At 46.3% G+C, this 20633-nt stretch overlaps 5 protein-coding genes across 5 annotated transcripts; 2 read left to right on the top strand and 3 right to left on the bottom strand.

Annotated features, from left to right (window-relative positions):
* Positions 1-48: 48 nt before the first annotated feature.
* Positions 49-6193, top strand: vps51 (VPS51 subunit of GARP complex). Its single transcript, XM_047020810.1, has 12 exons — positions 49-412; positions 640-769; positions 888-1034; positions 1667-1886; positions 2486-3383; positions 3860-4075; positions 4341-4424; positions 4683-4817; positions 4972-5093; positions 5183-5270; positions 5457-5555; positions 5680-6193. Exons 1-12 carry the CDS (start codon positions 221-223, stop codon positions 5839-5841), a joined length of 2493 nt encoding a protein of 830 aa, XP_046876766.1. The 5' UTR covers positions 49-220; the 3' UTR covers positions 5842-6193.
* Positions 6194-6493: 300 nt separating this feature from the next.
* On the top strand, positions 6494-10418 carry tm7sf2 (transmembrane 7 superfamily member 2). Its single transcript, XM_047020416.1, has 11 exons — positions 6494-6582; positions 6846-6913; positions 7111-7307; positions 7507-7561; positions 7938-8132; positions 8324-8427; positions 8584-8703; positions 8884-9052; positions 9161-9241; positions 9616-9738; positions 9867-10418. Coding segments are annotated over exons 1-11 (1275 nt in total). The 5' UTR covers positions 6494-6580; the 3' UTR covers positions 10028-10418.
* Positions 10417-12711, bottom strand: znhit2 (zinc finger, HIT-type containing 2). The gene is made up of 2 exons (XM_047020415.1): positions 12541-12711; positions 10417-12352 (listed from the first exon to the last, which is right to left on the bottom strand). Exon 2 carries the CDS (start codon positions 12290-12292, stop codon positions 10451-10453), a length of 1842 nt encoding a protein of 613 aa, XP_046876371.1. The 5' UTR covers positions 12293-12352; positions 12541-12711; the 3' UTR covers positions 10417-10450.
* Positions 12712-13047: 336 nt separating this feature from the next.
* Positions 13048-14593, bottom strand: mrpl49 (mitochondrial ribosomal protein L49). The gene is made up of 4 exons (XM_047020418.1): positions 14395-14593; positions 13988-14138; positions 13610-13734; positions 13048-13462 (listed from the first exon to the last, which is right to left on the bottom strand). The coding sequence occupies exons 1-4, from the start codon at positions 14503-14505 to the stop codon at positions 13316-13318; spliced, it is 534 nt and encodes a 177-aa protein (XP_046876374.1). The 5' UTR covers positions 14506-14593; the 3' UTR covers positions 13048-13315.
* A 97-nt stretch (positions 14594-14690) lies between these two features.
* LOC124467907 (ubiquinol-cytochrome-c reductase complex assembly factor 3) lies at positions 14691-16653 on the bottom strand. The gene is made up of 3 exons (XM_047020417.1): positions 16398-16653; positions 14978-16249; positions 14691-14882 (listed from the first exon to the last, which is right to left on the bottom strand). Exons 1-2 carry the CDS (start codon positions 16512-16514, stop codon positions 16118-16120), a joined length of 249 nt encoding a protein of 82 aa, XP_046876373.1. The 5' UTR covers positions 16515-16653; the 3' UTR covers positions 14691-14882; positions 14978-16117.
* Between the last annotated feature and the right edge of the window lie 3980 nt (positions 16654-20633).

A 20633-nucleotide genomic window follows, 5' to 3' on the forward strand; every position in this document is an offset into this window, starting at 1 on the left:
GGCGTAGGCTACGTCACTTGCACCCCCTACTGGAAGAATGAGAGAAAGCAGAAATACAGACAATGTTTACACTAGTCGTGGTAGCTAGCTCTGCCGGATGCTCGATTTGATGATGTGGTAGCTTTCCTGAGCAGGCTAGCCGGGTGGTAGCGAGCTGTCAGTTGAATCCACTACTTTTTCGGGATTCATATCTAATAGTACACACCGACAGTCTGTCAACATGGACAAAGATACAGGTTCTGCAGCTACGAGCTCTCCTGACTCCGACGCAGCGCGGAAGCGCAAAGTGCACGGCATGCTGAAGCTTTATTACGGTCTGAATGAGGAAGGAAAGACCGTGGATCAAGCTGAGTCGCTAGATCCTTGCGATATAAACGGGCCACATTTTGATCCTGATGTGTATCTCAACAAGGTAAATGAGACGTGTTTTTGCAATTTGTTCACTATTTCTCTAAAGCCGTATATGCTGTAGCGATTGTATAGTGTTCCATGTTGCCACACTATAGGCCTAGTAGTTGGTTGAAAGGTAACGTCATCTGGAGATGCAGTGAAGTAGTCGGTTAAGGGTGGTTCAGCTATCAGACAAGCTGTAGGCCAACTCTGTGTTGTTCATTGATTGTTTCTTTTGGGTGTTTGCAGCTGAGGAGAGAATGTTCTCTTGGGGAGTTGATGGATCAGGAGACCTGTATGGTCAAGCAGATCCGCTCCTTGGACAGTGACATGCAAACTCTGGTGTATGAGAACTACAACAAGTTCATATCTGCTACTGGTGAGAAGACGAATCTCTAGCCCAACCATGATCTTTTTATTTTCTTTCTTTTTTCACTGTAAATATTGGACATTATGATTTTGACCGTGATAAATCTTGCCCTGCTCGTCCTCACCAGACACCATCAGAAAAATGAAGAATGATTTCAAGAAGATGGAAGACGAGATGGACTGCCTCACCACCAACATGGCCGCCATCACAGAGTTCAGTGCCCGCATCAGTGGGACTCTTCAGGATCAGCACGCTCAGATCACCAAACTGTCAGGTAGAAAACCCACACAAGCAATCATCTCACGCTCGTATGCATCTCCATCACTATCTTGATAATGGGTATAGCTCAGTGGAAGAGCATTTGACTGCAGATTGAGTTCAAATATCCCCTCCCATAACCTCCCTTTCTCTCTTCTTCTCCTCGCTACCCCTCCTCTCCCCTCTCCTCTCTACCCCTTCTCTCCCCTCTCCTCTCAACCCCTCCTCTCCCCTCTCCTCTCCTCTCTACCCCTCCTCTCCCCTCTCCTCTCTACCCCTCCTCTCCCCTCCACCTCCTCTCCCCTCTCCTCTGTACCTCTCCTCTCTACCCCTCCTCTCCCCTCTCCTCTCTACCCCTCCTCTCCCCTCTCCTCTCTACCCCTCCTCTCCCCTCTCCTCTCAACCCCTCCTCTCCCCTCTCCTCTCTACCCCTCCTCTCCCCTCTCCTCTCTACCCCTCCTCTCCCCTCCACCTCCTCTCCCCTCTCCTCTCTACCTCTCCTCTCTACCCCTCCTCTCCCCTCTCCTCTCTACCCCTCCTCTCTACCCCTCCTCTCCCCTCCTCCTCCTCTCCCCTCCACCTCCTCTCTACCCCTTCTCTCCCCTCCTCCTCCTCTCCCCCCTCCTCCCCTCCCCCCTAACCCTTCAGGGGTGCACACCCTCCTGAGGAAGCTGCAGTTCTTGTTCGAGCTCCCGGCCAGGCTGAACAAGTGTCTGGAGATGCAGGCCTACTCCCAGGCCGTGAGCTCCCACCGTCGAGCCCGCTGCGTCCTGCAGCAGTACAGCCACATGCCCTCCTTCAGGGGCATACAGGACGACTGCCACGACATCATGGACAAGCTGGCGCTGGAGCTAAGGCAGAAGTTCAGGTAGGGCTTGGTCTCTCTCTCTCCAATTCAGGTAGGGCTTGGTCTCTCTCTCCAATTCAGGTAGGGCTTGGTCTCTCTCTCCAGTTCAGGTAGGGCTTGGTCTCTCTCCAGTTCAGGTAGGGCTTGGTCTCTCTCTCCAGTTCAGGTAGGGCTTGGTCTCTCTCCAGTTCAGGTAGGGCTTGGGGTCTCTCTCCAGTTCAGGTAGGGCTTGGTCTCTCTCTCCAGTTCAGGTAGGGCTTGGTCTCTCTCTCCAGTTCAGGTAGGGCTTGGTCTCTCTCCAGTTCAGGTAGGGCTTGGTCTCTCTCCAGTTCAGGTAGCGCTTGGTCTCTCTCTCCAGTTCAGGTAGGGCTCTCTTTCCAGTTCAGGTAGGGCTTGGTCTCTCTCTCTCCAGTTCAGGGAGGGCTTGGTCTCTCTCTCCAGTTCAGGTAGGGCTTGGTCTCTCTTTCCAGTTCAGGTAGGGCTTGGTCTCTCTCTCTCCAGTTCAGGTAGGGCATGGTCTGCCCCTCTCTGCACCTCCAGCCGTCTCTAGGAGGGGATCCCTCCGATCTGTTTTAAAGATCCCAGTTCAGATGAAGACACCTTGTGGTTTGTGTCCGCAGGGACGGAGGCTCCAGTTCCAAGGACCTGTCTGAGTGCGTGGAGCTCCTGCTGCAGCTGGACGAGCCGGCCGAGGAGCTCTGCGACAAGTTCCTGAGCCACGCCCAGTCACGGCTGGAAGCAGACCTCCTGGGGCTGGAGGCGGAGCTGGTCCAGCCTCCCCCCCCTTCCGCCGCCGCCGTGGCCGAACCCCCTGCCGTGTCCTCTCACAGGTCTCCCTCCGGCGCCTCCCCGAGAGCCAGCGCCCTGCCCTCTCCCAGCTCCCGGACGGACATTTTAGAATTCATTGACCGAGGTTGCAACGAGTTTGTCAGCAGTCTGTGCCTGGTGATCGCGTCTTACCAGGAGCTGTTCGTCAACCGGCCAGAAGAGGGCGACCTCGTGTCCCAAAACATCCCCGGGATGGCCAACGGCAAGCTGCATACTTTCGTAGACAACCTGGCCTCCCGCTACTTCTCCCTGGTGGAGCGTAGGATCCAGGAGGAGAGAGGGGTCGGGGATAACTCCCTGCTGGTCCGCGCTCTGGACCGCTTCCACCGCCGGCTCCAGGCCGTGACCAAGCTCCTCCCCGGGTCCGCGGTGCCGAGCCAGGGGACGGAGATCGTGGTGCGGGCGGCCAGGGAGCGGATCAAGCAGTACCTCGCGGCCCTCCAGAGCTTCTACCTGGACAGCCTGACTGACGTGAGGCAGGCCCTGGCGGCACCTCGGCTCTCTGTGGGCGGGGCCTCGGGGGTGGGGGGCCACGGGGGGTCATCCATGGGGAAAGACAACCCCACCAGCCTGCCAGAGCTGCTCTCCTCCCTGTCCGCCTCCATTCTCAACCAGATCAAGTCTGTGTTGGCGTCTGTGCACCTTTTCACGGCAAAGGACATTACCTTCTCGAACAAGCCTTACTTCAAGGTAAGGATGCTCAAGCTGAACCTGTGCAGTTAGGAAGCTCTTTCAAGATCTGATATGTGCCTTCAGATCTTGTTTTCTACCCCCAGATCTGGTTTTTATCCTGTTCCAACGTCTGTGTTCAGAGTGAGTCTAGAGCAGGTATAAATAGCTTCACCCAACCTCCCCCTCGCCCCCCCATCATCAACACCATCTCCTAGCCTCTATAGTTTGTGGGCGGGGGTCAGATGGCTGAGCGGTTAGGGATTCGGGCTATTAATCAGAAGGTTGTTGGTTCGATTTCCGGCCGTGCAAAATGACATTGTGTTCTTGGGCAAGGCACTTCACCCTACTTTCCTCGGGGAGAATGTCCCTGTACTTACTGTAAGTCTCTCTGAATAAGAGCGTTTGCTAAAATGACTAAATGTAAATGTTGTGCGACCACACCTGCTTACTGTGCGTCTGCCCGTCCTCCTGCCCGTCCTCTTGCCTGTCTGCAGGGGGAGTTCTGCAGCCAGGGGGTGCGAGAGAGCCTCGTGGTCAGCTTCATCAAGTTTGTGTGTCAGTCGTCCCGCCAGTTCTGTGAGAGCGCGGGGGACAGGGGGGGGTCCACGCCCCCCGCCCTTCTCTTGCTCCTGTCCCGTCTCTGCCTGGACTACGAGACCTCCACCATCTCCTACATCCTCACCCTCACGGACGAGCAGTTCCTCGTGCAGGTAACGGTTCACTTTGAAGATTCTTGATCTGAAGTTTTCCTAGATTTATGTTTATGAATGTACGCATATTAGTGCGTGTGGTAAAAAATAGCAGATAATCTAGTATCTGAAGTGTGTTGTTGTGACAGTGTTTCGCTGGTCAGAGTCAAGGAAAGGGTCTGTATTGTTTGCCAGGAACAGTTCAACTGTGATCTCTCAGTAAGGAGGTAAAAACAACGTCACGACAGGAACGTTGTGTGTTTAATCTCTTGCTCCTCTCCCTCAGCATCATAGTCCTGTAACCGCGGTAACAGCTTTGTGTTCAGAGGCTCGCGAGGCAGCACAGAAACTGCTGAATCATTACGTCAAGGTGCGTCATGGTTACAGTCATTATCTATTATATACATTGTTGATAAGAATATTAAACCAACATAGGATTAGAATTTATGCATGAATAGGATTAGGATAGACTGCTAGGAAACTTGGAAGAAGGCCAAAAATTAAAATGTACTTAATAATAAATAAACCTGAAACTAGAAAATACATTTATTCTGTTTTTCCAAGTACCATGGTTCCTCCCAGCCCGAACAGGGCTGTTATCTTACCCACCAACTGGCTCTGTGTGCAGGTTCAGGGTCTGATCATCTCTCAGATGCTGAGGAAGAGTGTGGAGACGAGGGACTGGGTCAACACCATCGAGCCCCGGAACGTGCGAGCGGTGATGAAGAGGGTGGTGGAGGACACCACGTCCATCGACGTGCAGGTAAAGCTCACATCCACACAGCCGGCCCTCTTCCTCATAGCATCATGTGACTCTCTGAGCAACCTCAATTTGTGCTACTGCTTCCTGACTGGCTGAATGTTGAGACCCTCCACTTGTTGTGCTGCGTCCTGATTGGCCCCCGTACTCCCTGCAGGTGGGCCTGCTGTATGAGGAGGGTGTGAGGAAGGCCCACAGTAGTGACTCCAGCAAGAGGACCTTCTCTGTGTACAGCAGCTCCAGACAGCAAGCCCGCTACGCTCCCAGTTACACGCCCAGGTTACTAACCCTTTCTGCTTGGTTTTTATACTGTAAACAATTAGATTTAGATTTTTGATATTTCATATTTGTATGACTTTCTTCTGCAGTGCACCCATGGATACCAATCTCCTGAGCAACATACACAAGCTGTTCTCAGAAAGGATTGATATCTTCAGCCCGGTAGAGTTTAACAAGGTAGGAGCGAACAAGAATAGGTTCTTAGTTAACCACACACCGAAAAAATCTGGATTTAGTTTGTATTTGTCTGTTGTATTTTCCTATCACGGCTATTGTACATTTCTTACATTGAAGAAATGTTGAATGTCATTCACCATCTTTCCATCCAACACCTTCTGTCTCTGACGTCATCTCTTCTCTCAGGTTTCAGTGTTGACGGGAATCATCAAGATTAGCCTGAAGACTTTCCTGGAGTGCGTCCGTCTGCGCACCTTCGGTCGCTACGGCCTGCAGCAGATCCAGGTACGGAGCAGAGCTTAGCGGGCAGAGCAGTCCCCTGCAGATTAAGAGGTCCCAGGTCCAAATCCCCCCTGTACATTGCTTGAAAAGTGTCTCCTTGGTGAACACATGTATTGTTCTTATCCAGGTGGACTGCCACTACCTGCAGATGTACCTGTGGCGCTTTGTCTCAGACGAGAACCTGGTCCACTTCCTCCTGGACGAGATCGTGGCCAGCACCGCCCACCGCGGCCTCGACCCCGCCCCCATGGAGCAGAGCGTCATCGAGGTCATCTGTGAGAGGGGTTAAAGGTCGAAGGGCAAGAGAGGCCTTGTCTTGAGTGGTGAAGACTGTGTTATACACTGGCTGCTATTCAGAAAGGTTTTGTGTGGATGTTATGTTTTAGGACACTCTTGAATGTTGGGACAGGGAGGCAAGTTATGGAGGTGGTGCTATATTTGAATAGTATGAATGATTTGTGAAAAGTTCTATTAAATCAAAACTGACAAAAAAAGAGTTATCTCTTCCTCATGTATGCTCTTAATCATTCCACTTTGTTCTGTTTTCATTTTTCACTGATCCTGCTGGCAAAATAATGATTATTGATGAAATGATTATGCTTTTCTGTGTGTGTACTCAATAAAGTAGGCCTATCTGACAATAGGATCGTTGACATGATTCTTCCAAAGTATTATTCAACTATATATACTATGTTCGGGACAGGGAACATTGTACATATTCAGAAAGACACGATTTGGTCGAACACGATTAAGCTTTTTAACTGTAGAAGCATGTTTCTCAGGTGTGTATACATTCTACGCTAACCGTTCAGGTACTTTTATTGTGAAAGTTAGTGTGTGTAAAAAAAGGTGTTTCCGGGAAAAAACGGTCATTTGATTGGTTAAAGGTTCCCCTCTCCACACTCATCTGATGTCCAAGACTTGATCTCATTGGTTGAGAGACGAGTCATGCACAGTGGGCCTGTTCTCGGGCGAGAGGCGTGAAACCAAACTTGCGGAGATGACAGCGACGCGCTGCTAAGGAAAGAATGTGAGAAACGATAACAGTAGAGTTAATATGCATGCTGAATGTAACATTGTCTTTATTTATTAGCATTGCGTCTCGGAATTCAGAGGGATTCTGAATTATATATTGCTAAACATAGAATTTGAACCCAAGTACCTCAGTGTTTTTTTTACAATCTGTTATTATAATCATCGTTCAGGATACCAGAGTATCAGATTTTACAACGCGTATTTATTTTTGTGCTATTCCTATTTTTCACATGTTCCCTGCCCCTGCCTTTCCAACAGGAGACGGAACATGAAGCCTACACACAAAAAATCACATTCAACTGAGAGGGAATTTGGAGGAACTTTAGGTGAGAAATGTATTGTCATGAAATAAGAATCAATTTAAACATTCACAAGGGATGAGTGACCAAGGGGTGCCAGGTTTAAACCCCCTTTCTGTGTATCACTTTGGATGGATAGTGTCTGAATGAACACACTATAATACATATAATTAAACCCAGGCTCATATTACATAACATCTTCTGCTTCTCTCCCCCCTGTGAAGGTGCTACGTGTATTCCAGTGTTCCTGCCTCTCACGGTCCTTTACCTGCTGTGTGTGTGTCGCTCTCCGGCCGCCAGCGTCCTCCAGTGGCCCCCGGTCCTGCCTCCTGCCAGCCAGCTATGGGACCCCCTGGCCCTGGTCCTCATACTGAGCTGGGTGGGCTTCCAGAGCTTCCTCTACCTGTTACCAATGGGAAAGGTGGGAATGATTACCTGGTTCAGAGATCCTGACACACACTGTATACCTTTAGTGTAGATGTTGTAGAGTGAATCCCAGCATTTAATGCAAAATAATGCATTTTATTTATAGTACGCCTTTCATTATCGAGGCGATCTCAGGGGGCTACAATTGTATGTCGTACGTATGCGAATAACAGTTTTCATGATCTTTCTTGCAGGTTTCTGAGGGATTGGTTCTGAGGGATGGATCCAGACTCAAGTATCCTATAAACGGTAAGGTAGGTCTTGGACAGAGCCCCTGCTGTGGCCAGTCCAATACTTGAGTAACAGATCAAGGCAGTTTGCCATAGTGCACCTTCTGTGTGGATGTTTTCGTTGAAGATTGATCAGATTGATGTGTATTACAGTTTAACTTGTTACTTTGCTCTTTATCTGTTTCCATGTCCTTGGCCTTCAGCCTTCGTACTACAGATTTTCCACCCAGTCCAAACTCCACACAAACGCACACACAGTACATAACCCTCGGTACATAACTCTCTCTCCCAACTGCAGTCGTTCCGTCCTTATAACTCTCCCCTTCTTACCCCATCCTCCTCACACACACGACCACCAATCCCTGACCAGCTGTTTCTCTCTCATCCTCCACCAGGTTTTTCTGCTCTTTGCATCAGCGCCGGGCTGTTTGCTGTGCTGCTATGGCTGGACATGCCGCTGGGGTATCTGTTTGAACTGATGTTGCCGTTGGCGGTGTGTGCCATCGGAGTCTCCTTCCTCCTCTCCCTGTACCTCTACATCCGCTCCTTCTGGGCCTCTGCCCCGGCCCTCGCACTGGGGGGCAACACAGGTCAGAAACTACACTAAAAGTTTCAGTGAAATAAGTTGTGAATGGAATGGGCATGGCTCTGTCGTAGAGCATTGGACTGCAGATGAAAAGGTTGCAGTATGTTCCTTTGCATTCGAAAGCATCTTCTAAATGAAATTGAAAAAAATATATATATCCACTTCCTGTGCGCACACCTTTGGTTTCCTGTCCAGGTAACCCCCTGTATGACTTCTTCATGGGACGCGAGCTGAACCCACGGATAGGAGTGTTCGATCTGAAATATTTCTGTGAGCTAAGACCAGGTCTGATTGGCTGGGTGAGTTCAAATGGGGTGTTAAATCCTAAGGTGAATAATTCCCTCCTTTATGAAATATTATTGCATAGCTGAACTGATCGGTTTGAAGGGGTTGTGTAATGTTTCCATTTGGGAGACCAAATGACCAGTGGTGACCATAAACTCTGTCCCTGTCAGGTTGTGGTCAACCTGGGGATGCTTATGAAAGAGGTGGAGCTGAGAGACTCACCATCCCTGGCCATGATTCTGGTCAACATCTTCCAGCTACTGTATGTAGCAGACGCCCTGTGGAATGAAGTGAGTCACAGGAATGGACTTCAGTATACCTGGTTTATAGTTTTACCACATCTGCATCCGTTAGAACCTTACACAGACTGTAATGTGTCTGTAGAGCATTTCACTGCGTCTCAAATACCCTAATCAACATCAGTTTAGGATAAAGGCATCGGCTAAATGAACACGTGATTATTTCCACAGGAGGCGATTCTGACCACCATGGACATTGTGCATGATGGCTTTGGGTTCATGTTGGCGTTTGGGGACCTGGCCTGGGTTCCTTTCGTCTACAGTCTTCAAGCAGCCTTCCTCGTCGTCCACCCCCAGACCCTGACCCCTCTCACGGCCACCGCTATAGTAGCACTGAACGGTACATAGCTGGCCCCAATGATTGATTGATTAAGATTTGTATAGACTCTCTTTCATAGACTGATAAAAAAAAAAGTAATTTAATCTTGTTGTATCTCACCCTATTTAGGAATGGGATATTTTATTTTCCGAAGATCCAACTCTCAGAAGAATCAGTTTCGACGTGACCCCACGCATCCCAGTGTTGCAAGTCAGCCAACATCCTGACACTTGTTCATGACATGGATTTATTTATTAGTCACGCATGGCCCAGAGGAATCAGTACCCTCTCTAAGAGCTGTTGAGTCTTGAGAGAAAAAAGAGAACTGGGTCATAGCGACAGCTACAACAATCTTATTATTGGCTATGGTTCATAGCATGTTCTTCATTATGTATCAAAGTGCATAATATGTGTGCAGTGTAAGGACGAATGTTGCACTGGAGAAAGATGAATCTAGGTCCAGCAGAAACAGCAGATGGAGCTTGAATATTTAGAGATTTTAACTATTTAAAATGGTTGCCAAAACTGAAAAAAAAAATATCAACTTAAGTCTCCACCCTTGCATACTTTTTTTGTTGTTGCAGAGCTGGAAACCATCGCCACAGCAACGGGGAAGCGCCTGTTGGTGTCTGGGTGGTGGGGTCTTGTTCGACACCCCAATTACCTTGGTGACCTTCTCATGGCCTTGGCATGGTCTCTACCATGTGGTAAGCAGCATCTCACCTCTGTTGTCCCCCATCACTGGATGTGCCACATCGTGTGACATTTCCATACGTGAATAATAAAAGTTCATCCCAGTCATAATACAGCAGGTTGGCTTCATTCATCTCTCCAGGGTTCTCTCACCTCTTGCCTTACTTCTACGTGGTGTATTTCACCATCCTGCTGATTCACCGCGAGGCTCGCGATGAGAGGCAGTGCAGGGCCAAGTACGGCCTAGCCTGGGACACCTACTGCAGACGAGTGCCCTTCCGGATCTTTCCATACATATACTGAACTGTGTCGCTCCCACCGTCAAGGAAGATTCGGCACGACGTCTTGGATGAAGTGCATTTTTCAAAACCTGATCAATTGAACCTTTCAATGTGTACATTTTCCACCTCCCTTGTGATGAAAAAGGTGGATTGGCTGGACTTAGTTTTGACCACCTGTTAGTATAGTATTTTTCTTAAATATTACATTGTACTGGGGCCTAAATAAAGAAACGTTTTTTTTCTGTAACTTTTTATTGTCATACATTAGCACTATGATATTTAGTTTGGTATAGAGTATATCACACCCAGGTTAATAAGGGAGTTGTAGGGGTTTCTGGAACAGATTAACAGAAAGGTAGGCCTGGATCATTTCTGAAACTTTGTTGAATTGTGAATTGATTAAAGGAATTAACAAATTAATAAAAAAGTGTCACAATGAAAACCTTTAATTTATTTCTTTGATCAACACACCCTTCCCTCTTCCTTTTTTCCAACTCTCTTCTACTCTCTTCTTCTCTCCTTCCAAAGCTTTCCTTCCACCCTCCCTCTTCCTCTGCTCTCGCCACAACTCCGCAGCCAGTTTACACAGCGGCTGGCCATTTTCAGACACCCAAGCTTGAAAAAATTCACACTTCTTCATGGCCAGGAAATACTTCCGTCTAGTGTCCCCGTCTCCCCCTCTCTTGGGCAGGGCTGCCCTGGCCTGAGACAGGGCTGAGCTGAGCTGGCTCAAAGCTGCCAGGCAGTATCCCAAAGTGTCCTGGCTACTCCTCCCACTCATAATATGAGCCACAGCCTTCACTGCCCTGTCTCCAGCCCCAGGGTCCTCTTGGTCAAAGTAGCCCCCTGCTAGAAGGGCAGCCTGTCCACCCTCAAGGGCTTCCGGGACCGAGTTGAATACCCGGCCTGAGCTCAGAGACTCAGACACAGCTAAGATCGTCTGGCAAAACTCCTGAGTTACATCCGGCTCCAAGTCACCGTTGAATAGTCTGAGGGCGAACGTGTAGCCGAACAGGACGTTGACCAGGCCATAACAAACGAGTGGGGATGGATTGGAGGAGAGTGAACTCAGTGGAGGGATTTGGAGGCTAACAGGAGGCACACCAGTTGTTGGTTTAGATCTTAGGACACTGCTGACAACGTTCTGTTTGCCGTTTTGTTTGCCGTCACCATCTTCAGTCACTAACTGCCCTCCACTCTCAGACAGCTCATCTGCCCACTTGACTTTTTGGCTTTCTGACCTTCGTTTTGGCTCGTTCAAAACCTTCTCCTGTTTCTGTGTGTCCTCTACATCTCCTGCACAGCTCCTTCCCTCCACGGCTGAAACACCTCCCTCCAGGTCGCTTGAATCCTCCTCCAGGAGCTCCACCAGAGCTTCCCCCCGCTCGCCCTCCTCGTGTTCCTCCCACCATGGCTTCCATAGGGGGACCAGCACACCCACCGTCCCCCCCTTCACCAGACTCAGAAACTGGTCCTTCTCCTGGCTGGTGAGGCGCTCCCACAGGGCCTCCTCAGATACAGTCTGGATGTCCAACCCAGATAGCCTGTCGACCAAATCTAGCTTCTCTTCATCCTCGCTTCCCTCATTGCTGTTTCCGTCAGCCCCTTCTTCGCCCAGCTCACCGATCTCTTTTAGACGGGCTAAAATGTCCTCAATCTCTTCAGGACTCCCGTCACCAGTTGACTGAATCTCAGCTAACCTTGACAGAAGCTCTAGAGACTGTGTGGTTTCTTCATCCTCCCCCTCAGCATCATCCCAGCCATCTTCCGTTTCCTTCATCCCACACGTCTTCATCCCACACGTTTCCACTCCCTCGGCCCCATCTGGAGCGTGTCTCAGTTTCAGAAGAATCTCTTGCATCCTTCTCTTCCCCTCGCTCTCCGTTTCATTCGTGGCCTTCAGTTCCCGCATCACAGACTCTTTGTAGAACTCCTCTGAACACACCGAGTGGTTTGTACTTCTGTAGCACACAAGGCTACAGTAGGGTACGTTGCAACGTGGGCAGGTGTAGCAGGAAAGTTGGGATAAACACAGCCCGCACACAGGCCTCTGTGTCTCGACACATGCATTATCAGAAGACCCACATTCCTTCCCGTCGTCGGTTGCCGGAGTCAAGAATTCACCTTGATTGACGCTTCCTCGGGCTGGGAGCTCAATCCCACCTCTTATAATAGTTCCAGGCTCTTCGTCAGTCCATTCGCTGCAGTGATGTTGTTCTCGGGGTCTGATGTCTGTCAATAATGTCCTAATGTTCGGGGGGATTCTCTGCCGTAGAACTGGATTCATGGTGTCTTTAAAACAGACGTGTTAACGTGGATTGAAACGTTAGTGGCGCTCTATATAATTCTGAAAAGAGACAAGAACTTCGTTGAGAAATTATGGTGGTTGGCATATGCTTACAACATGTTGCAATCAAGTTTCTTAGTTATAACCTTTTCGTTGTACTCTTAATAAAACTAATCGTCAATGTTACTGACTGGACATTTAGGTTATCTAGCTAAACAATTCGACGATAGCAGCTGTCTAATAACTACCTTAAAATTCTGAATCCATGGTATGAACGTAACCTCAAGAAACTGCAGTTATGTAGTCAGAACGTTCTACATATAAAGGTTTTCGGTCATTTGTTTATTTCATTGCCATTTTCAGAACCCACGATCGCATGTGTTTTGCCGCACGTTGTTTTAGTGGTTGTCGTAAATTGGATCTGGATGACGTCAAACTGCTGTAAAATAATTGCAAACGTAAAGTGCTTCTTTTTTTTTTGCAGTTTCTTGCTGACATAAGAAATTCATCTAGATTCAAGGCCTTTGCACTCTTTGACTCAATACCAAGTACACCAACATTTCTTAATCTCATCTGACATTTTGGTAACGTTAATGTAAAGTGGAAATGTTAAGAAAAAATGGTGTGCTGCATAGGAACGCCAGCAATGTAGTGACTAAATGTCTTGGTGAACAAAAATGTCTCATGTAACTGGCCCCTATCTGCTCCCCCACCCCCTCTAGAACCAGCTATGAATCCTCTTAAAAAGCAGGAAGTTTGCAACGGAGTATGTATTTATTATAAAATAACATATCAAAGACAACTGATGTTTTGAACTACATTTGTTTGTTGTGTTACATATAAATACTTTTTCTTGACATCTTGGACAAGCTTCATATTGTAGTCAGACAACAGTTGGATGTCTGACAGCATTAATGTTTACGTCTGTGAATCATGAAGTCGTCTCTTCCTCTGAGAAGTTACTGTAGAATTGCAGTGACTTAGCAATGGGCTTCCCCTCACTTGACTGACCCACTTGTCCTGTTAGAATCCCTTCTTCAGCAGCCACTCTTTCAGTTCTTGATCAAAGTGGCCTTTGACTCGAACTGTCATGGTCACCTCATTGACCTGTGTTGGAAGGTCTTTGCCTGTAACTTCTTTGAGGTATTCTTTCACATCCTTTTCAAGAGCCTGGCGAGACATTAGGAACATTCAATAAAGATATACCTCTAACAAAGAGAACTACTACTTAATTAAACTGCAAAAAACACCTACAAAAGATAAGTTCCTATGTCCTGTCCTTCAAACTGGCATTTGCTTGACTCCTAATCAACTCACCCAGATGTCTCCTTCTACCTTGCGTAAGAGTGTCGTTCTTCGACTGCCGTGTGTGATGTCAGTGTACACAGGGATGTTGTGCATGCGCGAGCGGCGGATCATGTACGGCAACGCAGGAACCACCTCTGTGAACAGATGTGAGTCAACAAAGTAATGTCTGGTTAACGGATTGTGAGAAACAAATACAGACATGATACATTTAGACCACTTGATGTAAACACCATCATTACAGCCTTGTTTCACATCTTCACAGATTCCCACAGATCAGCCCCTGTAACCAACCTAAATCATCAATGACATACATTACATCCATCATTTCACCAGTCTTTTTTTTCTTCTTAACCTTGAACCAATTAGTGGTGACATGTCGATTTTTACCTGCTGGAGGGGTCCATCCTGACGGGGCAGGACCATCGCGTTTAGGTGGAGTAGGCACTCGCGATGGTGGAATTAGTCTTTCTACAAATTTGTATTCAGCTTCCGACTCCTCCACTTTATGCTTCTGTTCTCCAACTGAGCTACACACTGTCTGAATTGGCAGATGAGACAGTCATTTTTCAAGTATAGCTAGCTAAATGCATATATATTAACTCGTTAGCTAAGATGTGGATAATGGTCCTATGTACTCTCTTGACAAACCGCATACATTACTTGGATAAGTATGCTGACCGTAGCAGGGTTATGTTACTGAGCTAGGTAGGTAGCAACGCGCTAGCTTGCTAATGCTGTGCTACCGTAGGTAACAAAAACAGATCTCCAATATTTTAGACAACATTCGAACTTACTCGTAATAGAGAGACATTGCTGGTTGTCTTCGGCTGATGTCTGTACAGCTGTAAAGAAGCCCTAGCCGCTCTGCATAACATTGAAACGCGGTGGTTGAAGGAGAGCGACATCTTGGTTCCAGTCGGACAGGTTGTGTGAGGGGAGATCGTTGCAGGAACTACGTCATTAAAGTTCCCTCCAGCTTTGTTGACAACAGTACCAACGACATGGTTTTCTACAAATATGATTGAAAGCGCCTCCTTTGAGCCTGCATGCCTCGACCACAACTAACACAGAGACTATTGTGTAGACGACATTTGTAGCAGTTGTTTATTGCATTGTTGTTTATTGCAGTTCATCTCTTACAATTTCAGAAATATAAGTCAGAATACAGATAGACTTGAAGTTGGTGACAAAGCTTGGAAAATGGCACGTTCACATGTTTACGTCTTCCTCTGCGATTTCCCCACCGGATCAGCAATGATCACCATTCCCCAAGCAGCCAAACCTAAAATGGTTCGAGTCGTCGATGTTAAAAATATACAGATCCACATTCAATGCTAACAACGAGAACGGATCACACAACACTAACTATTGACTCACTTGCTGCAAAAGTTATCTGAGCGACAGTTCCCACTGATGTTGTTCCGCCTTGTTTCATCACATTTCGAGCAGCTTGGAATACATATGCCGCAGACATCAACAAACCGCCACCGGTGACAGCCCGACAACTCCAACAGTTTCCAAACAACTGACTTGAATCCGGTGATACTGGGGGTGGTGATGCCGTGGCCACGGGTGGTGTCGCCATGGTAAGCTCAGATCAACTGCGTTAGCTAATTGCAATGTTCGGAAATATTTTAGGTTAGTTTGCCATAAAGCCTTAACCTACGTCACTCAAGATTCTTGGCTTGAAGTTGCATTCATTTTAAGTAAATGAACCTTCTGCAACAATTTGCACACAACCTTCAGATCAAGCATTCACACAACCGAAAAAGTGGGCAGTATTAACCGGTCGGAAATGGGTGCAGCACGCTTTTTAGTTCCCCCCACAACAGACATAAGTCTTTATGTCCCAACAATATTTTCATAGCCCAAACCAAAATGATTACGGGATTACACCAGGTTGTGTCATTACATATTTAATTTACGTACCTATACATAGCAATGACAATCAAACTTCCGAATCGGGAAAGTTGAATATAAATAGACATATCCCTTTATTGAACACATTTCCTTTCCGCGCTATGCGGTATGCTGTTGGCTATTCTAGAGAGTAACCAATGGCCAATAGTTTGACCTTCTTGAGCACACAACATCCTTGCATTGGCCAACAGGGGTTGGCAATCTCTTACTTAATGTCCTGATTGGAGAATACACGGGATATCCAAAGTTATGTACAAAAGAGCACGTCATAATTCCACGAATTTCCAGACTTGTAGCCTATGACTCGTGAAAGATCTCGTGCTTGTAGTTGGCCATAACCATAGAGAACTCAGGTGGGACAGTTCTAGCTTGAAATATAAATTCTCTTAAGAGACTCAGCAATAACTGAACACACTTGTGCTCCACAACATTCAATTCCGTTCTAACACCAATGAGAAAATGATCGTTCTTTACGGAACGAGTTTAAGGTCATTATTAGTTATTTCAGACCGTTTCAGTCACTGATGCCAGAACACTGTAGTTGACACGGTCTCTTTCCACCAGACTTCAGAGAAACCGTCCGCCTTTCCCGTAGCTCTACTTCTGCGCCCCCCCAGTTCCTCTGGCAATATTATCAGGCGTCTCCGCAGCTTCTTTAAGCACTTGCATGATGAGCGCGGTCCTCCTTCTCGACTCCTCCATTCTCACCGGGTTTGACTCTGGAAGATTCTGATCAGAGTTGCAAAAAGAGTGACGTGACAGCAATGGCTAGAGACTGCACATGTAGCTATTCATGCTAGCTCACAAAAACATGTTAGGCCTTGTTCAAAGCTTTATATTATGACTTACTCGCTCATTAGGTACGTGTACATCTTACCTTTATCAACTGATTCCTCCTGTCCTCCCCAGGTGCAACCGCTGCCCACATTGCATAGCCCATGCCAACTAAACCTAAGAGTGCAGTATAAGTGAAAATAACGCGTAGATTGCTCATCACGCTAGACAATAAGCTCCTTATATTAAGACAACGACTATTTTAACTGTATGATTTCTAAATGCGCTGTTTACAATAGTTCTTCAATAGGTCAGCGCACTGCATGGTGCATTACATCCGCCATAGATTGAAGTCGATGCAAGGCATTGTGGGATAGCCTTACTTAACAAAACATCCAAGGACATTCTGGTTTATTTTCACTATAAAGAAAAAATATAATAATACGATTATTACTATATTCCATTTGTCTTTTCTCTTTATTCATTCTTTTTTTTTTACATTCGTCCATATTTTCAATTTTCTTTATTTGCCAAAGTCTAATCAAAATCTTTGAATGACAGAAATTATTTCATAAATAATAACACGTTTTCGAAATGTACGATTCGACTTCAGTTCTATAACTGCGTTTTAAGCGACACATGGATACCATTTTGGCAGGGTTGAGGAACACGAACATGGCTAAATCCGAGTTCTCTGGCTATATCCTGTACATTCCACCAGGTGGCATTCTTGAAACACCGTTCCTTTGAAATAGCAGCGAGCAAAATTACCTGAGAGCAAGCGTTTACATTAGACATTTAGGAGAATATAGTGCGAGGGGGAGAGAGAGAAATAGAGAGAAAGTGTGTGTGTGTGTTTGCGTGTCTATGAGTCACATCGTGTGGGTGTATTGAGTGTTGAAGGGGCTTATAAAGTACATTCATCAATGTCAGATAGAGAGCAACGTGACAGCCTTTTGCCAGTGTTCAGTGCAGTAATGTAGCCTAACTTGAAAAAAGCATGATGGAACGGCCAATACATTGTGATGCATTTCAGATAAATAAACTCAGAAGAAGAATTTCTACTTGCTAACTTACAGTGTTCTTTAAACCAAAGACACTGACACATAACTGTGGAGTTAATAACACACTTTCTTGTCTCCTGTAAATGCAAAATAATGGTTTGTGTAATTGGCCAGAGGAATTGTTTGCCAAACAGAGAATTAATAACCGTCTTTTAGAGAGCCACCTTTCTCCACTCTAGTGAGGGAAACCTCATAGCTCACTGTCAAGCACAAACATATCCAATGGGTTTGTCCTGCTCATCAATCCAACCTGTTTCTCTTTGATTGAGACTGTGGCACTTGCAGATGCCTGAGCTCGTTGCCATGACACCCGTGTCTCCCGAAGGGGGTGTGCATCCGAATGAACATCCATGTGGACCTTCTTTGTTTGCTTGTGCCTTCCATCCTGTTTGCATGTTTGATTGTGTCCTATCATTTGGGGTGGGGGGTGGGGGTGGGGGGTGGGGGCGGACTGGCGCAGCACTTTAAAATGATAATGAGTGATCTGCATGCCAAGCAATGCAAGCTTTCTCTGTATCTGTTGCAGTCATCACATCTGCCATGCCTTGTACATGTCCTAAAATGTTTCTGTTTCAAAAGCAGCCGTGCAGAGAACAGGTATATTTTCCATCATGGGAAAGATGTGTGTGTGTTCATGTGGATGCCTGTATTTGTGTGTGTTTATGACTGGGTGTACAGAATGTGCTTTCCTTCTCAGAGTGGCAGTAATAAGCTTCTATTCAGCCCGGTTAGTTACATTTTGCCAATCTGGCCGAAACGTTGGTTCGTCTATTTGTGAGTTAGACTCACTAATCGCCTAAAGAGGGTTGATATGCAGATGTTATGCATGCTCTGTTTTATTCATGAGGAGACTTCTCCTTTCCAAAATACACAAACATATGTACACAAAACACGTACGTCTGATCATGTCACAGACGCCGACTCACAGTCTAGACAAACCACGACACGCCCTCGTACTGGTTTTTTCCCAGGAGTGCACGAGTCAATGTCATAGTGGCCCCTGTATTTGTCATGTCCACTTTTTGTTTAATATACTCTCCTTCTCGTGTTCCTCTTCCATTTACCTTCTAACAAGCAGTCATTTATCAGACTTCCCTCTGACTATCCATTAATCACCTCTCCTCGCTGCCAGATAAGATTTCTGCAGAGGTGTAATTATCTGTAATCTTCACTAATGTATTATTAATATTTTGCTCTGTGTGCCCCTTGTGGCATTTGAACAGTGGATATTCCGTCCAGTATATTGTACCTGTATTTTAACATGTGTACAGACTGTGTAGAATATCCAGAAATATATGTGTTGAAGACATTGTCCAATGCAATCCAAACGGGAAGCTCGACTGGCACAATGAATAAGCAAAATGTGTCCATGTGAGAGCAAGAGATAATTTGTCTATCCATGTGTGCATTATGCCAATGCTGAATGCAATGTCTCAAACTTTTCAATTGTAACCAGTTTCCATGGTAACATCTCTCTGGAGGCAGAGATGAGAGGGGGAGAGGGAAAGGGAGAGAGAAAGGACTGGAGTTGAGAAAATGATTATTACGGGGGTGTAGGGAAAGGCAGAGCCTAGACTGAATGAAAGACAGAGTATGGACTGTTAAATATGAGACAGGCAAAGAGAGGACGAGAGAGGGTGTCTGAGTGGCTGTATGCATGTCTGGGATTGCTATAATCTTTAGCCATGATTAAGTGTATGCTTTATTGAATGTTACAGTGTGTGTGTGTGTGTGTGTGAGAGAGAGAGAGAGAGAGAGAGAGAGAGAGAGAGAGAGAGTGTCATATTTAGTTGGCATTGGCAGGTAGGGGCTGTTGTAAAGAAATTGGATGTTGGAAAATTGGACGACAAAATACCAGTTTCATATTAGTTTACCTCCCTCGCCACTACTGTGTTTCCTGTACATGACTCACCACGGAACTTCGTTGCTGCCATGCATGTAAAACCTGTTTCAGATCTGGACTTTGAATGACTGAGAGCAAGTGAGTCAAATGGAATCTAACGCAATTTTGTTGCCATGGTGACACTGGAGAATGAGATGCTGTTACTGTCACTCCCCCCCCCCCCCCCCCCCCCCCCCCTTCCAATCTCCCTCTGTCACACTCTCTTCCATTGCAACCTCTGTTTCCGGTTTGGTCTCTCTCTCACCGACAACACAAATCTATTGATTACACATAAACATGTGAGGAATGGATCATTAACACATCCAGATGAGCCAACGTTAAACACATTGTTATTTTATTATAATACAGTATGTGATTTGCTGTTAATCTTTGTATTATAATGTATACAAACTAGCGCGCCAATAAATACTGGACCATACGGTAATGAAAGATGTAGAAAATACATATAGGTACTCTTAAATATATGACATTCATAGATGATCAACCTACCTATGTCTCTCTTTATTTTCTTCAGATTTTGTGCTTTAGTAATTGCCCATTAAATTTCCATCATGTTGGCACGAGTTAACACCTTATTGTCCTCTGTCTGTCTGAAGGGAATTAGACACAAACAGCACAGAGGTTTCTTGGCACAAGATCCCAAGCAAAACAATGTTGACACTCAGCTAATGGCTCCCAACATAGCATGGCTCTATCTGGTCACAGGCCAATAGAACATAATATTATATATTAATATAATATAATATCTATATAATAGAATATAACCACAATCACTACAATTCTGGCCAGCCTATGACAAACAAGTTCTCACACAGTTCTACGATGTTGGATGATACTGTGCAACTCTCTACTGAGGTTTAAATCACACGAGACCGAATTTATCTACACACAGAGCAAATTATGAACAAGATTAGCAGTGAGGCGGTGTAGCCCCCCGGTGGAACCAAAGCTTTGCCATGAACTGAGCACCCCCATGTCGTGATAATGTTACACTTAAGAATAAAGCACAGTTGTGTCCGTGCCATTGTATGACACCTATAGCAATACGTTGTAATGTTCGTGACAAAGTCGTCATTGAGTCACAATCAGCAAGTCACAATCATTTTCATCGTCATCGCCATTATTATCAACATTATTGTGCTTTCTGCTACACCCACTTTTAACACGCAAGGTAGTTAAAATTCCATTCGTACGACCCTCCGGGTTTTCGACGTCTCTGTGAACGACATTACATTGCTGTTTATTTGAAATTGCTTTTCAGAGAGAAAACATCTCGTTTGCTGTCAGAGCTGTGAAGAGGGTGGCTCTCTGTCTATAGTCTCTTCACGGAGCTAGGAGCTCTTTGGAAAGCCTAGGCAACATCAGCCCTTCC

Source organism: Hypomesus transpacificus, chromosome 5 (genome assembly GCF_021917145.1).
Source record: "Hypomesus transpacificus isolate Combined female chromosome 5, fHypTra1, whole genome shotgun sequence".
Taxonomy (NCBI): Eukaryota; Metazoa; Chordata; class Actinopteri; order Osmeriformes; family Osmeridae; genus Hypomesus; species Hypomesus transpacificus.

Coding starts and splice junctions, on each gene's coding strand:
- vps51 (XM_047020810.1), top strand. CDS start 221: ATGGACAAAGATACAGGTTCTGCAGCTACGAGCTCTCCTGACTCCGAC. Junction 1,035..1,666: donor TCAGATCACCAAACTGTCAG/GTAGAAAACCCA, acceptor CTAACCCTTCAG/GGGTGCACACCCTCCTGAGG. Junction 4,818..4,971: donor CCACGTCCATCGACGTGCAG/GTAAAGCTCACA, acceptor TACTCCCTGCAG/GTGGGCCTGCTGTATGAGGA.
- tm7sf2 (XM_047020416.1), top strand. Junction 6,914..7,110: donor GGAATTTGGAGGAACTTTAG/GTGAGAAATGTA, acceptor CCCCCTGTGAAG/GTGCTACGTGTATTCCAGTG. Junction 8,428..8,583: donor GACCAGGTCTGATTGGCTGG/GTGAGTTCAAAT, acceptor TGTCCCTGTCAG/GTTGTGGTCAACCTGGGGAT.
- znhit2 (XM_047020415.1), bottom strand. CDS start 12,292: ATGAATCCAGTTCTACGGCAGAGAATCCCCCCGAACATTAGGACATTA.
- mrpl49 (XM_047020418.1), bottom strand. CDS start 14,505: ATGTCGCTCTCCTTCAACCACCGCGTTTCAATGTTATGCAGAGCGGCT. Junction 14,139..14,394: donor GCAATGTCTCTCTATTACGA/GTAAGTTCGAAT, acceptor CTGCCAATTCAG/ACAGTGTGTAGCTCAGTTGG. Junction 13,735..13,987: donor AGGATGGACCCCTCCAGCAG/GTAAAAATCGAC, acceptor ATCTGTTCACAG/AGGTGGTTCCTGCGTTGCCG.
- LOC124467907 (XM_047020417.1), bottom strand. CDS start 16,514: ATGAGCAATCTACGCGTTATTTTCACTTATACTGCACTCTTAGGTTTA. Junction 16,250..16,397: donor GGAGGAATCAGTTGATAAAG/GTAAGATGTACA, acceptor AACTCTGATCAG/AATCTTCCAGAGTCAAACCC.